At 36.8% G+C, this 16,861-nt stretch overlaps 1 protein-coding gene across 3 annotated transcripts in view; it reads left to right on the top strand.

Annotated features, from left to right (window-relative positions):
* Nucleotides 1–16,861, top strand: part of LOC103712329 (SUMO-activating enzyme subunit 2-like) — a 28,166-nt gene that overhangs the window by 3,391 nt on the left and 7,914 nt on the right. For 2 of the 3 annotated variants that reach the window (XR_604923.4, XM_008776899.4), the window contains exons 3-10: nucleotides 2,917–3,000; nucleotides 3,117–3,335; nucleotides 6,200–6,301; nucleotides 14,426–14,881; nucleotides 14,966–15,195; nucleotides 15,506–15,599; nucleotides 15,722–15,904; nucleotides 15,995–16,092. Coding sequence is in view for 2 of the 3 variants with exons in the window: in XM_008776899.4 (XP_008775121.1) it covers nucleotides 2,917–3,000; nucleotides 3,117–3,335; nucleotides 6,200–6,301; nucleotides 14,426–14,881; nucleotides 14,966–15,195; nucleotides 15,506–15,599; nucleotides 15,722–15,904; nucleotides 15,995–16,092 (1,466 nt within the window). In the remaining variant the exon portion in view is untranslated. The remainder of the gene's footprint in view (nucleotides 1–2,916; nucleotides 3,001–3,116; nucleotides 3,336–6,199; nucleotides 6,302–14,425; nucleotides 14,882–14,965; nucleotides 15,196–15,505; nucleotides 15,600–15,721; nucleotides 15,905–15,994; nucleotides 16,093–16,861) is intronic. The other variant, XM_026800566.2, reaches the window with a different exon arrangement.

Raw genomic sequence — 16,861 nt, 5'->3', positions numbered from 1 at the left:
GAACCAAAGAAGAGGGTAGTGGGTAAGAGAAAGTGAGAGGAGAAGAGGCATACAAGAAGGCGGTGAAGAGGGGGAACGTGGATCCATGATTGACAATAGGTTGGGTTGGTAGACAACTTTTGCAATGGGTATTCTGGTAGTGAGGTGATGGTAATTAGACCTTCGCATTAGTGGTTGGGTTGCAAAGGGGCGTTTTAGCACCTTCGCTGTAGAAGCACCTCTTTCCGACGCTAAGCGCAAAAGGCACTCGAAGGAGTAGTGGGACCAACCATCACTACCATAGGGCTCTAGTGGTAAATCCTGCCACCCTAGGTGGTGGTACGTCTGAGCAGGATAGTGATGAGCAGCTTTGTTAAGAACAATAGATGTGGCTATGGGGCTGGGTGACGGTAATTAGACCTTTGCATGGTGAGGCTGTTGGTGGTGAATTGGTGACATGGGGCTTGGATGGGTTTATCATGGTGGTGGAGTGAGTTCATTGTAGTAGGTGGAGCTAAGGAGGACATAAGGAAGGAGAAAATAATGCGAGAAGTGCTAGAGAACAAAGGAGGAAAGGAGGAGAAAGGAGAGGGATGAGGAAAGAAGATGAGAGAGGAAAGGGGAAAGAGAAAGGAGAGCAAGGAAGAGGAGGAACTGGGCCTTTTCCAGACTATTTGAGGTTGCTTTGTGAATCCTCATACACCAAGCACTCTTAGTTATTTCTACCTTTGATGTTATTTTGAGATCTTCTATATCTTTATTTCACAACTCTCATCCATGTTATCTTTAGCCTTCCCTGTCTTTTGTTGAATCCTCTTTCCATAATTAAAGTACACCTTTTTATTGGAGCCCATTTAGATTTACATTTATAAGTACCCATATTGCCACAATTGGCTTCTATCACTTTTAACTCGGTGCTATTCCTTGTTCTAGCCTTTCTGTTTAATTTTTTCATATAACATATGTAGTATTAAAAATATAATATGCTAAAAATATTTAAGGTTTTGGCCCCTATGGTTCAGAATCGTATAACTTGAACCTGGTTGAACCACCAATCTGACAAGTTTACTGATATCATATACGAGTTCTGACCCTAAAGGGTCTGATTAGGTAGCTCAGAAATGAGTTGCATTGATCAGGTAAACAAACTAAGGTCAAAACTGCTAGTTTTACTGAAACTATTCGTGTCCAAACTTACTATAGAATGATCAAAATAAAGAAAGATGAAAGACTATAAGTGGGCATTGAATATCTCCTGCATTCTCTCCCATAAATTCTCCTAAATATAACAAAACTGAAATAAATTGAAGATAGGTACAGTGCTGGTAAAGTCTAAACCGCTTAACACATTTCCTAAAAAAAATGGGTACTGGAATTTTCTGAAATTAGTAAGAAATATGGGCCATGGATCGAATACTGAAGCTGCAATTCATGCAAATCTTTTGGCCAAGGCTCAGATATGGAACCACTGACCCCTTTTAGATGATAGATTTTTTCAAATAGGTTTATCTATGTTCGAAGACATGAACTGCGACCTTTTTCTGAAGACCTCATGCACTTGAAAGTTATATATAGCTAACTTCTGTCTTGCAACAACTCTCAATGTTCTAAGTGCTATGTTAGGATTATAACATAGCCACCGCTATCCAAAAATTTAAAATGTTCCCTACCTGGGCCGGATTCCCTTACTTTGTTTGATTCATAAGCAACAACTGGTGCAACATATTGAAGGCTTAAAAGTACTCTAAAATGTTGTACACCTCAATGAATAGAGGTGCCTATCACCATCCTTAGGACATCAATTTAAACTCATGGAACAGGTTTTGGCAAAATTACTTAGTGGAGTCACCAAGTTTAACAACCCAATTGCTCCCCCCACCCGCTCCTCACCACAGCCCTCTTCTTCTTCCCTTCTCATACCATATTATAATTTTCACATTTCTTTGGACCCATTGAGCACTGACTTTTGAGACCCTTTTAGATTCTTCTTCTCTATCTGAAGTTGAAATCATAAATTTTTTGTCAAACCAGCTCTAGTGGGTTCATTTTTCGTTAATGCTTTATGAATCAAACAATTTTAGATTATGCTCATCATTTGTCGACTATGTATGCCCAGTGTTGTGCAAGAGAACAAGAGTGCAATCCTGTAATTCTCATAATTGACTATCCTAGTTAAAGGGCTAGGGATATGACTACATAAGTCCAACAATATTAAGCAGGAAATATTTTTGTTGGTAATAGGCGCTACTAAATCATGTTCTGAAATATAGACAGCATGATGATGATTGGCCTTTGTTTTGAACAATCCTATTCGGTCCATATGATGTGTCCAAAATTATCAAGTTCGGTAACTTTGGAGTGCAGGAGCAATTTCATTCTTGTTGAAGATTTCATGAGCGTGCATAATATGACATAAACCTCCCCCAGAGTTTTATACTACCATCAGCTTACCTTGATCCGTCAGCAATATCAGTAGCATGATAATATACATTCATATATGTGTGTGTTTATATCTTTATCTAAAGTAAAGCTGAGGATCTATTCCTATTCAAACCATCAATATAATTGTACGTACAAGTTCTTAACTTTTGCTTTATTGAAGTCCAGATTGCAGAATGGAGCATCAGTTCATTCTTTTCTTCACTTTGCTGAATTTCTGATAATAGAATTTTAACAACATACACCTTGAACAAATGTAATCCATAATGTGGTAATATAATTGTCTAAAATATATTTCGAAGAAAAACTCTACATTCTCTCATTTATATTTAAGTTTTTTTATATCTTTGTTTTTGTGTTTGTTATGATGTGTTAATGATTTGACTGCAGCGAAGCTTCTTTATTTTAACAGTTATAGAATACTTAGCTATATTTTAAGATTTTGCAATGTTTGTACATGCAGTATTACTTTCTATACTCGTTATTTGTTAATTGCAGATAGATATGGACACAATTGAAGTCAGTAACCTCAATAGACAATTTTTATTTCGACAGAGTCATGTGGGGCAATCTAAGGCTAAAGTAAGAAACTAATTTTTGATATGTCATCTTGTGTTAAATCATACTTGATGCTTCATGTGGGCCTGTGTGTTAATGCTGTTGCCCTGACTGCTTCCACGTAATGTTCTTCATATCAGGTTGCTCGAGATGCTGTCCTAAAGTTTAGGCCTCACATCAGTATAACACCATACCATGCAAATGTCAAGGATCCTGAATTCAATGTGGAATTTTTTAAGCAATTTAATGTGGTTTTGAATGGCCTTGATAACTTAGATGCTAGACGACATGTTAACCGCCTTTGCTTGGCTGCTGAAGTTCCTTTGGTTGAAAGTGGAACCACAGGTTTCCTGGGGCAGGTTAACTGATTTTTCCTTTTTCATGTTAATTTGGTATTTAATTTTTTTGTTGGATCAATAGACATTTTCTTATACAAAAATTCTATTATTGGCATGGAGCTTTGTAGACTAGATTTGTCAAGGATGAGTGTCGCATATTCCTAAAGGTTTGCTTCTGTTTTGTGATTTGATTAATGTTTATAGAAAACATAATATCAAACAATATTATGGTATTGGGAGAGTAGTAAAAAGTTGTGTTATTTTCTGTCTGAAGCTGAGGAAGATCCATAATCATAACCATTAAACTTTGTCCCAGCTAATTGGGATCAGGTTAAGTTTGGGGTAGTCATTCTTTATAATGATTTTGGTATTAGTACAGTTATATTATCCAGGATACACAGAAAAGGGCGAAGTGAGATGGTTTGATATAATTAGGCTCCATAACCATAACCATAAACTTTGTCCCAGCTAGTTGGGATCAGTTGAAGTTCGGGATAGTCCTCCTTTATAATGCTTTTGGTATTAGTACAGTTATATTATCCAGCATATGCAGAAAAGGGCAAACTGAGATGGTTTGATATAACTAACATAGTTATACACAATGAACTACACAATGACCTGATGATTGTCGAACTTATCTTTTTCTGGCCAACTTTTCCTCTATAATTTGTTTTAGGCAATCCTTTCTATTTAACTTTCTCATGAATATATGTTTCTTTTAGTTTTTTCAAAAAAATATTTTTTTTTTTTTGTTATATCTCAATGTGCTTCTATTAGTCTATTTCTGAAGTAGTAAGGGAAGATACTGTTTCTTCATTTTGCATGATCTTAGCTGGGGTTTTGTCTATATTTTTGACATTCTAGTAGTTGAAAATCATTGGTCATCTAGAATGTGGCTGAGAGTGGAATACAGAAGGCCAACAGTAGTAAACATTGTAACAGTTGATAGTATTGTGCGAAAATGAAAGTAATGTTTATACTAATTTATGCTACAAGTGGTATTTAATAATCAAAATTGGCGGAACAAAGATTATTCAAATATTAAGAAACAACTTGATTTGCCTAGTCAAGCTTACAACAGCTTGTCAAGTGTATTATTGCAAAGGCCTACATGCGAAATTTAGACAATCTGATAATTACTTTTCAAATATGAAGTACAAATAGATTTTCATTTGACCAAAAAGTATTAGAGCTGGTGAATTATACAATTATTATATTTATCTGCCGCTAAAAATAGCAAAAATATTGTAATAAAGCATACAAGTCAATTTCCTATATTGGAAAACCTTTAAACATGGATGGCAAATTGCTTGCTTCCAAATTTTCAAATGATTGTCAATCTTGGCTTTCAAGTTCCATGCATGAAAGTAAACCTAGGGCTCTTAAACTTTTGAAGTACATTCCTACTATAAATTTTAATTGATGATTTTTATGTATTGTTTACTTGAACAAACAAACAACCTACATTTTGTTAGTTGTCAGTCTACTCAATACACTTGCACATGATTTATAGACCTCTACATACTCTTTCGGGGCCCTACGCCATTCACTCTTGTATTTCACCTAGTTATTATGCAACCACACTTGGAATATCTGTTAACCACTTGTAAATTATGGGTTTGCCTTGTTCATTGAAGAAGCTTGCTTTCAGTATTGCAACCATTTGATGTTTTATTTGAATGTTTACTAGTTGCTGGCTCAAAAGGGAAGCTAGAGAGACCTTCATGAAGGCAAAATAATGTAGTATTCAATTGTTGATGAATGATGCGCAAATTCTTCTGCAACCAAAAGAAGCCAAAATGTATATCACCTTTGCATAGACTTCATATTCATGATGATCACAATGCACAAAACAAATCTACCAAAGCACCATCTTTCGTTGTTTTTACAAGAATACTATAAAGAAAGAGTCAATGTCAGCAATTTATTTGAACTCCTTTTGTCATGACTCGAAACCAGGCTTTGCCAAGTCCCAAATGTGACTACAATCTCATTCAAATCAATGGTCAGATTTGATTTGATTAATTTTTGCACAAGCACATACTTATCGATTTAAACCTGGAGACATGTAATTATAAAATAAATGGGCGTTTGATCATACAGAGCAACTAAACTTTCACAATACATAAACCTGAAATCAAACCAAGATTTATTTCATTCCGTCATCTTGTAATGCACAAAATAGTTCAGTTTAGAGGCAAATTTTACATCCCTTGGTGTAGGTACATTATAAAGCATAAACCCTATCATTACTTTACTAATAGTAACTTCTATCTATTAGCTTTAGCTCGAGATACACAAAGCTCTAACTCTTCCTTTTGTGGTAGTAGCTTCACTAGGTTGCTACATTTTTCTGTTTTTCCAATCCCTACTTCGCTCAAGTCCATGTTGCTGAGTAATCTCTGCTCCTTTTTTTCCCCCCGCCTTCCACCAAAGAATGTTTTCTATTCTACCCAAGATTGACAGAATGACATTCCATCAGACCTGCCTGAGTGTTATACTTGATTGTCCAGTGAAGAAGTATGCTCTCATTATGTCTTTTCCTCGCATAATATGACTCTAGTCTGTTGTTGAACTGCTTGTTCTCAGTCTGTTGGAAATGTATGCTATACTCAAATGATTGTTCCTAAGAACTACACTGTTTGGTAACTTTGAAGTTTCTAAACTTTTACTAGTTTATGATCGTATTTATTATTCTTTTATTTTGAATTATGAGCTGGTCTAATGTCCTTGATATTGCTTAAGTTCCTGATTCTTTATACACTAATTACTTGTGTATGAACTAATTGAATATTTTTGTTTGACAATCTAATATGGTGATTCTGGTTATGTATCATTTCATCTCTAACTATGTTCTTATATATTTTAAAATATGATTGAATCAGGTCACTGTCCATGTCAAGGGTAAAACTGAGTGCTACGAATGCCAACCAAAACCAACTCCAAAGACCTATCCCGTTTGCACCATCACCAGCACTCCTTCAAAGGTTTGATCTTTATTGGTGACTATGGCTAGATGCCTAATCTTGATTTCTGTGTGCTTGTTTAGTTGAATTGTTTTTTTTAATTTATATTGTTCCTTAGAAACATTTTACTAGAAACAAAAGTATTATTTTAAAAGAATGCTGTGCAAGGTTCGTCGAACCGGGTACTGGGATCTGTACCGGTTGGTGGGTGGGTTGGTACCATACCGACATGCAGTACGCTTGGGCGTGCCGATTATGAACCATCACACCCAATTTTTTTTTAAATTTTCAAGTTTAATAATCTAGTAATCAATTTTTTTCAACGTTTTAATGATTTTAAGTCTAATTTGATATTTTTGATATTTTTTGATGTTTTTATGATTTCGGTTTAACCTAAATGATGCATCTTGTTGTTTTAAAGTGATACAAAATATAAAATGATTAGTGAGATGTAGAATGTTATAAAAAATACGAAATATCATAAAATCAACTAGTGAGGTAAAAAATATAAAATAATACAATTAATTACGTATGTTTAAAGTACAACATACATACCAATATTTAAAATCTCGTCGAGTGGCGATGCCTCTCGTAGATATTCGGATCATCAATATAGTCAGGAGGCACATCAGCCCATTCCTCTAACCAAGCAGTTGTAGTTTTGTATATTTATTTCATAAGAATGCGCTCGGGGTTATAAGCACTTTCGGATATCTCGCTGAAGCTCTGACTTTAAGAGGTGTCCTCTGGCTGCTAATACGGTCGTAAAGGGGCCTATCTGAATAAGCCGACAGCAAAATTTGATCCGTAAAATGCTTCGGGCTACGTAGGATAGTAGCCACCAGAAGACGATACTTTAGACGCACCATATTCATATTCGTATTTGTATGGGTCATAGGCTGCTTATGGCTGCGGGTTATAGGATCCATATACGACTCAGAACCTGATACATCTATGAATCTTAGTCTACGTGCGAGGTCATTGGCAGCTGCATCGTGTCCTCCTGAATAACCTTGAGGAGCCTATTTTCTATATGCAATCATATCCTCACGGGCTCTACCAGATCGTATACTGTGGTTTCTATCCTGTGTAACATGCGTAAACTAGGACTCATCGGTGAATCGAAGACCATCCTGCGGCTGTCTCATAAACGATGGTCTTATGTCCTCTACTTCCTCCCTGGCCAGCATATCTATGACCACCAGAATTGCTGCTCCTGATCTTTGAATCTGAGTGATCTGGCTCCTCCATACTCTTCATGGGGGCTGCAAGTGCTTTTTGTTCTCCTTTTTTTGTCTGCTGAGTAGTTGCTTGCTTACCCTTCTTGCTCCCTCTGTCTGCTTATCCTTAATGCTCCTCTTTGCATGCTTACTCTTTATGCTCCTCTCTGCTTGGCTATATTGGGAGGATGGATGTCATCTTTCTGACCGAGTCGATCGAGTAGCGTAGTGGCCTCGTCTAAGCATCTCTCGATTATATCTTTAAAAGGATATCTCGGACAAGGATTTATGTGATGACTGGCTCCTCAGTCATCTTTGTAGGATGTGTGGAATATGGCGATCTGCCCATTGCTCTGCATCGACTCTAGTCTTGTTGGCTACGAAATTGGCCGGTTATGGAGGCAATCCTCGCTCATCAAACTCCGGCTTCTGCTGTTGGCCTACAAGCTATCCGATCATAGAATCATCCTCATCGTCAATGAAAGTATTACGGATCATGTGGCCGTCGCTCCATCAAGATCTCTCCGGCAGCCTTATATTGTGGTCCATTATCAATGATGACATGCAAAACATTGTCTTCTTCTACTTGATCAATCACCTATATCAATTTGAGGATGTACGTAGCGTCGTGCACTTGTTCGGAAGCATCAACCAACTTATGGAAGAAAGTCTTCGTATCACAATATGTCAAAAAGTTGATAATGCTCTGCCTGGTAGGACCGGTCCAATCACCACGCATCACTGTCAGTCCATATGTGGGCTACTTGCTCTTGTCTGAGGCAATCAATTTCTCTATCTCCTCGTTATTGTCAAAAAGTTCACTGTAAATGTTTTTCGGTTCTGGAGATTTGCATCGGGGCCGGCTACCTGTATGGAGGAAATGATAGACCTATAGTACGTATTGTCTGCCACATTCGTTGGGATGTGGCTGAAGTGGAACTAGGATCCAATAGCTCGCCACATATCCTTCTTCTTATCCTTCTTCAACATTGTGCCAACCCTTTGTTGCTTTGAATCCCTGCTGGAGAAGGCATGTGGATCTAACTTATAGATGGTGGCTCCCGGTAGAATTTCTCTGGAGGACTTCTTTTTGCTACAAAAGTCCTCCGTATAGATGCAATATGGCCACCGCTTCTGCTGACGATCTCCCTCATTAAGGAAGTTTTCTTAAACTCTGGATCTGCTTTGCTGCTTGTAGAACTGGAGCCCGAGTCGTAGTATGAAGGCCCAAATCGAGCCCTATGCCTGATCATCTCATCCTGCTGCCACTAATTATCCAGGCTCGCCTGAATGGTAGTTTAGATCTGTGCCTCCTCGTCATATGAAGCGGATGCCTCCTCTGACTCACTGGAGTGATAGGAAGGTGGCTTTGCCGCTTGGTAGTCTACGTTTGCCTTTTTCTTGAAAACTCACTCTCTCCTTCGCTGCTCTAAAATTAGCGAAATGCTTTTTCATCAGCTGTCGAACCTCTTTTGGGTATTTTCGGCATATAGATATGTTGGAAGTAACCACCAACTAAGTGCTGCTTCAATCTGGTTATCCCTCCTTTTTTGAGCTCTATGTTGCACCAGTTGCACTTTAAATGGTACCGATCCGAGAGCATTTGCATATGATTCCTACCAATTTTATGCTCTTGCTCCTTTTTCATTGATGGTTCCATTCCTGTAGGTTTATCAAGTATATCAGTTAATCAATTATTTAAAAACAGTAAAATTTCGTTACAATGAAGATAATTTTTTTATCTCAAAAATACATCTGATTTGTCTAATACATAATACTAATTTTCATATTATTTATTTATTTATTTTTTAAATTTTAAAATATGTTTAAATATCATAAATTCAAAAAAATATGTTTTCTACTTCAGAAAATACTTCTAATTATGTAATATGTACTACTAATTTTTCATAATTTTTGGTATTAATTATATATTTTTAAATATTTTTTTATATTTAAAAATAATTTATAAATATAACTATTTAAAAAAATTAATTTCAGCTCAGATCCATGTAGAACTTAACAATGGATGCTACATATTTTTCTAGGCTCATAGGCATGCATCAAAGACTACTTATTTCTCATTTTTTTTTCAAATTTAAGTCTAGGCCATTGCGCACATGATCGCATCAAAAATTTGAATAAATGAACACCATTTTTTTTGCAGAGTAGCTTGCATGCCTTTAAATGCGCTTTTGATTTTATATTTTTTTTGATTTTTATTATATATGTATATTATTGTTATCCAAAAATGTATTTTTAAGTTTTAAAAATTATATATAATCTGAAAATTAATTTTTTTATGTCATCGTGTAGATCATCCATAGATCTACAACATATAATAAAATCTAGCCCAAATTGAAAATTTGGCATGATTTTTTCTTATTTTGCAAATTTTGAGCTATTTTTTAGGCCCACAACAAATAAAAATATAGAAAATGAGATAGGAAAGAGGAAGCATACCTTATTTAGGCTTGAACGAAGCAACTTTTTTTAAAAAAAAAGCAAAGGGAGAGGGGCCCTATTCCGAACCGGGTCGACTCGGTACGGACCGTCTGGTTTGCACCGAGTTCTAATAGAACTAGCCGGTTTAGTCCGGTTCGGGCTTTTTTCGGCTGGTTCTAATCGGTTCGGAACCCGTTCTGGCTGTTTCGAGGCCAGAACCATTTTTGATGAGCCAGTCGACTTGGTTTCCCACCGGGTCGGCTCTTTACGGGCCGAACCGGGTGGCTCGGTCCGGTTCGGTTTACCTTGATTTAAAGTATAACAATGTTGATCATGGTTGGTGCGAAAATAGTAGTTCCAGTGGTGGCTATGGAACAAATGGAATGAGTGGATGGTAGGTAAAACTCTTAACTATTTCAAATGTATGACCAAGATTGTCATTGATTTACACCATAGGCTAGGTGTGGTCTATTTTCAGCACTTAGTGCACTTATCCTACTTCTGATCAATGTCAGCATTCAAGTCTTAGGAGACATTATGTAGTTATTTTGTGTTATCATCTGTATGCTCAATGTCTGTTTTTTTTAACTTCTATTGCTCATGCCCCAAAATGATCCATCAAACCCTTCTTAATTGGATGATGCTTTGCCATAATTTGTATGGCTATTATCTTGTATCAACTTTCTAAAGATTTAGATATAATGTTTTGTCTATAAATATTTTAGTTTAAGGCACTTTCTTACCTACAAATGCTTTACAGTCAGCCTCTCAATTTGTAAAATGTAACTCCAATAAGGAATTGTTTCCATCGTATAACTTTTAGATCATAACCAGATGATTACTGCTGCCTTTTGTTTGTGGAGGATGTTTAGCATGGTCATTTACTAGCTGGAAGCTTTTATTGAAACTTGAAAGAATTTCAATTATCATTTCGGTCTCGTTGCTTGAGTTCTCAGCTTTTGTTTCTTTTAGATAGGGCATCAGTTTCTCAGGCTTGCTGATAATGCTAAATTTGATAAATTTGTGTTGTGCATCTCATTAGTAATTTTTAAGAAAGCTTAGCCTGGTGACCTTCATTCTGCTTATTAATTGGGCCTATTTTTTAGTCTGTACGTCCACCCTCACTCTTTTTCATTCTTGTTCTTGTTAGTTGATCTATTTTGTTCGACATATCTGTCCAGCAGTCTAAGGCCTCTGTATTTATCCCATGGTTTTGAAATACTTCAGTAATCAGTATGAGTGCATAATAGTCATATACTGGTACAGTATCTACCATGATACACTCCTGTATCAGCTCATGGTTTGTTGATTGTATGGCCCAGTATGTACCACAGTACAGGGTTTGGTACGGGTGATACAAACTGCAGTATGCTCAGTTTCTCAAACCTTGATTTATTGTGGGGAAAAGTTTCTATGTTAAGAATCATCATGGGACCAAAACTTAACTTTGTTACAGCTGAGGCGATGGAGAATTAGGACCATGATCTGATAAGACGCTGCCAATTAAGTAGATCATTTAGAAGCTGTGGGTATCTTACAATAACACAATTTGAGGCTACATATTAATACAACTAACTTTGTGGTCATAATTGAGGGCAAAGTGAACCCATGAAGTAACACCAAGGTTTAAGACTGAAGTTGCAAAAGAACACTACATGAAGGAGATGTTCGTTGAACCAAGGTGAGAAAAGAGCTTGAACAGCAATTCTAAAGCTAGGATGAACAAGTACAATGATGATCTTAAGACACATGAAAGGAGATCAAACCAGATGGAAGGCCGAAAATGTCACCGATGTCAAAATATCAGGATTTGCATGAATCAAGAGTGGCCTACTATCTGAATGCCGTGTGAAAGGGATGTAAATGGAATGATGGCTATGAGCCCGTCAAGGTCCGCCGTGCCGACCACACCGATGTACCGGTTCGCACCGGTACCGGTACGGTACCGGTACCATACCGAACTGAACCACTACCGTACCGGTTCGGCTGGTTTGGACCAAAAGTCAAAAAAAAAAATTGAAGCCGGTACGAGCCGGTACGTACCGGTACTGACCGGTACGGATTGCAAATGGTCGGAACCGAAAAATGTAGCTGTACCGTATCGGTTCTGTTCGGTATTGGCCCATACTGGCCCATACCGACCGGTACGGCAGACCATGGCCCGTCCCATGGTGGCTATGCCAGATAGAGGCATTGCATTATATGCACCAGTTGGTCAAAGAGCAGGGAAAATATGTTTCATCTAGTTTTGCTTGGACTTGAAGAAGTTGAAAAGAAATAGCAAGAAAAACTCTGTAATGAAAAGGAAAAAGGTCCAATGCTAGTAGATTACATTGGTCTGCCGGAGAGTCATGAAGAAGACTGTCGTTATTTTAAACAGCAAGAAGATAGGTTTATAGATGTTGCGAACTGGAAGAGATTGGTTTCTGTCAATGAACTCATGGGAGACAGGTTGGTTACATGAAAGCAATTGTTTGCCTAGAAAACTATGGAATTATTCAATGAATCAAGAATAAAAGCAAGTCAGCCATGTCAGAGTTCATCAGGGCCCCTATGTGTTGATATTGGTATATGATTGTAGTTCACCACTTGGAAGGATGTAGACTCCAAATACTGGTCCATATATATAAAACAAGGAATCAAATCCAAAAATATCAACTAGAGGGCCTAAAGAAAGATTTTTTGATGCGACCGATCAGGATTGGTGAATAAAATTAGGATTATAAGGCTAACGTTTGCAGTACTTGTTTGTACTGCCCCATACCGGACGGTACTGTATTATTCCGGTACCAACATTCTTGGTAACTAACCCTTTTATTAGGCATACTGATACTGTACTGGCATGTTACTGGTATGGGGATTGGTATTGAGATTACAGACCTTGCTAAAAGTAACTAATGTTTGTAGGGGGTTTATGGTAGAAGTGATTAATGATGTCGAAATAATGGAATAAATAGCTAACATAGGAACTATAATTCCTACAAAGCCCTTGCATCAGGCAGAAAGGGGGTAATAAGTTTAGTACACCTTAGCAAGCAACTAAGCTTAAAATAATCTGTTCCAAATTGGAATTGGCTTAAATTCATTTTAAAAGAAATGCAGATGTCTGCAAAATAAATGCCACTCCTCAATGACGATGTAATGACTTCGTTAATCACCGCAGGAGGGTGGAGAAGATCTACATGGCCTTCCATTTGTTTTGAGGGGATAAGGGCAATTGGAAATGAGAGTGTGGCTGGGGTTTCGATTCAAAGCCTTAGTAGTTAGAATCTTTTACTTAGGATAATCCACTCTAGAATCTTCCTTGAATCTAAAATGCACACCCACTTCAAGTGCTTCCTTAATATTAGTGTTTCTAATATATTTGCTTCCCTCACATCCACACCTGCACCCGTACCTGCACATGCTCCCACGTCCCAACTAAATTCAACGACAATTTAGCATCTGAATATTCTTTTCAATGAAAGGTTAATGTTGGTGATGAATCAGAGAACAAACTAGGATCTTGTTCCCTACCAATTATCATGCACAAGGCCCTGAGTGCACTAGAATTTGATGTGGTTTTGTGTTGGCTAATGGCTTGTGTGCTGAGTTTTGGAGATGTTAGATTGATTCTTTGATTGTAACCGATAACTAGTTGGGGCATTGCTGTAAGACCATGTGATGCCAGGACTGTATATTGATGGATGAGTAGGTCCTTGAAACTATTGTGATGGGCATGAGCTATGTGCAGGCATGATATCATGAAATTCAAGGGGTGATGTTGAAGTGAATGTACTACAGTCAAGGCTTCAAGATATCATATATGGTTATTAAAAACTCAACCTATAAGCAGGACACCACACTGGTTACATGCATGCAGACTATACAACATTGTGCAGTCTCATTGTAGAGTAAAATAATACTTTGATTGTAGGACACACTAAAGGTGTATCGGTGTTACTTGTATACATGAGGATTTGTGTCAATGATCACCATGCTAATTTAGATCAATTCTGTTTGCTGATATGCAGTGATGGGCCTATTTAAGTGATGTATAATTTCTATTATTTGGAAAAGAATAATATTTTTTGAGAGAAAAATAAATGATATTGTGTACCATTAGAAAATAATGGGATATTCACATTTTTGATTATTGTACTTTAATATTTGTACTTCTGTTTGCAAACAATGTGGACCAAAGGGTCCAGCATCTGAATTTTAATAGTTGATAAACTAAGATACTCTAAATTGCAGCAAGGTCATGAGCAATGTGTATCAGCATTTTCTCCCCTAGAGGACTCTAAAAATGTGCTTAATTTGAAAGTGCAAAGCCAAGTTGTTGATGCCTTATGACATTATAAAACTAACAGATAGTGATCTTGCCTTATATTTTCAACTCTAGTGGCTAGATTTTTGAAGATTCACACTTTATGCCTGGCTCGTTCTTATTTTTTTTTTGTTCTCCCGTTGTTATATTAAAGCCTGTATCTTATATTGGCAGTTTGTTCACTGTATCGTTTGGGCAAAGGACCTGCTTTTTGCAAAGTTGTTTGGAGATAAAAATCAGGAGAATGATCTTGACGTGCGCCCCAGTGATGGCACTAATTCAACGAATCCTACTGAAAATGTGTTTGAGCGAAGGGCGGATGAGGATCCTGAACAGTATGGTCGTAAAATTTATGATCATGTTTTTGGATATAACATTGAAGTTGCATTAGCTAATGAAGAAACGTGGAAGAATAGAAACAAACCTAGGCCTGTCTATGTCAGAGATGTATTTCCAGACAAACTTATCCTGCAAAATGGAAGTTTGGAGAAGAATTGTGTTACTGAAGAGTCAGCTGTGTCAGCTATGTCATCTCTTGGTCTGAAGAATCCTCAGGATATTTGGAGTCTTGCTGAGAATTCAAGAATCTTTTTGGAGGCCTTGAGATTATTTATTGAAAAACGACAGAAGGTCCATCTTCATTCTCTCAGGAATTTTTAATCAGTTTTGTTTTCCATTATTTTACCTTGGATTCTCTTTGATTTTGGTTTTCAGGATATTGGGAATCTGACATTTGACAAAGATGACCAATTGGCTGTAGAATTTGTGACTGCTGCAGCAAATATCAGGGCATCTTCTTTTGGCATTCCTTTGCACAGTCTGTTTGAAGCTAAAGGTATTGCTGGCAATATTGTTCATGCTGTTGCAACAACAAATGCTATTATTGCTGGTTTGATAGTAATTGAAGCAATCAAGGTTCTCCAGAGCGATTTTCAGAACTACAGGTGTGTCCTAATGTACCTAAACCTACTTTGTGCTGCCTTTCTCTGCTCATTTTACATTTGGTAGTAAATTCTTCGCAGTTCTTGTTACATGAGATGTTTTGTTTGACACTAGTTGTGATTAGTTAGTTTGTATTATTCCACATTTGCATTTTTTAATTGTTTCATCTTTCCTCACTCTCATATCTGCTCCATCACCTGGTTGTACTTGAGTAATATGGGTCTGTCTTTATTTATTCCAATTGCTTGCAACCTCTAACTGTCTTTTGCTGACTAAATTTATGCTTACTATTATAGTTTTTATATTTGTCAGGATGACATATTGTCTTGAACATCCATCAAGAAAGATGCTCTTAATGCCGGTACAGCCATTTGAGGCTAATAAATCATGTTATGTCTGTTCTGAGGTATTCTTATATCTTCATATATGTGTATGCGTATGTTTGTCTTCGTGTTTGCATATGTTTCTATGGATGCATATATCTTTTCAATGCTGTAATATAATTATGTATAACATGATATGAAACAGACACCCCTGCTTCTGGAGATAAATACTCGAACCTCAAAGTTGCGGGACTTCGTTGAGAAGATAGTGAACAACAAACTGGGCATGAATTTACCATTGATAATGCATGGCTCAACCCTCATCTTTGAGGCTGGTGATGATCTAGAAGAAGATGTTGCTGCCAATTATGCGTTGAACCTTGACAAGGTTATAAAATATTTCTTTCTTATAGATTTCTTTAGCTGGTTCTATTTTATTGTGGTCTTTAAAATATTCCTTCATGGCTATTTTTTGCAGGCCTTAGCAGAACTTCCTGCTCCAGTTACCAGTGGGACTGTGCTCACAGTTGAGGATTTGCAGCAGGAATTGTCATGCAATATAAACATCAAACACAGGTCTATCTTTGATGATTGTGTCTATTCCGGGCCTTTCCTTTCCTTTTTATAACAGCTTTATGGCTATCACTAGGTTTGGGTCTTGTCTTATTTGTCAGTTTCATTTGGTGTCTGCATTGGTACCTTATGTTAATATGCGTAATGTGTAGTCTGCACAAGCTTTAGTCGAACTTAGATTAATAGGCACATGATTAAATTTAGGTACATAAGGGTCTGTATAGACATGCTATTTCAAATATATAGAAATTACATGGGAAGGAAGAAAATAACAAGATGACATGGCAATGTTTTGAAGGTTTTTTTATTTCAATGAAGTCTTTCTTTTTTATTTCAGAAAAGGGCATAATAAAGTCATTTTTTTAATTGCTTAACTAAATAATGAGGGTCTAACTGTTTGCTGACATTGTCTAAATGCAATTAAGTGATAAATGCATTTAAGTGAACACTTTTGAGGACATGATAAAAAATGATGATCTAGAGCATGCCACCATTTTCTTTTGTTTCTCTTATAGAAAATAATGGGAGACCAATTTAGACAGTTTTGTTAGAAATAGTTAGGCTAATGAAATGGATAGTTGCCAATAAATTATTATGATCAATGACTTAAGGGCATTTAATATCTCAAGGATGCTAGTAAATTGTGTCCTTCAAGCTTAATGAAACAGGTTGAAGGCTTGTTAATGCAAGGCAGGCATTTGAATACCTACGTGGTAGTTATCTCGAGTAACAGATTTCTCAAGGAATGTCTGGAACGAGGATATCTAAATTA

Source organism: Phoenix dactylifera, unplaced genomic scaffold (genome assembly GCF_009389715.1).
Source record: "Phoenix dactylifera cultivar Barhee BC4 unplaced genomic scaffold, palm_55x_up_171113_PBpolish2nd_filt_p 000026F, whole genome shotgun sequence".
Classification (NCBI taxonomy): domain Eukaryota; kingdom Viridiplantae; phylum Streptophyta; class Magnoliopsida; order Arecales; family Arecaceae; genus Phoenix; species Phoenix dactylifera.
The sequence above is the reverse complement of the archived record's forward strand: the minus strand, read 5'-3'. Positions and strand labels throughout refer to the sequence as shown.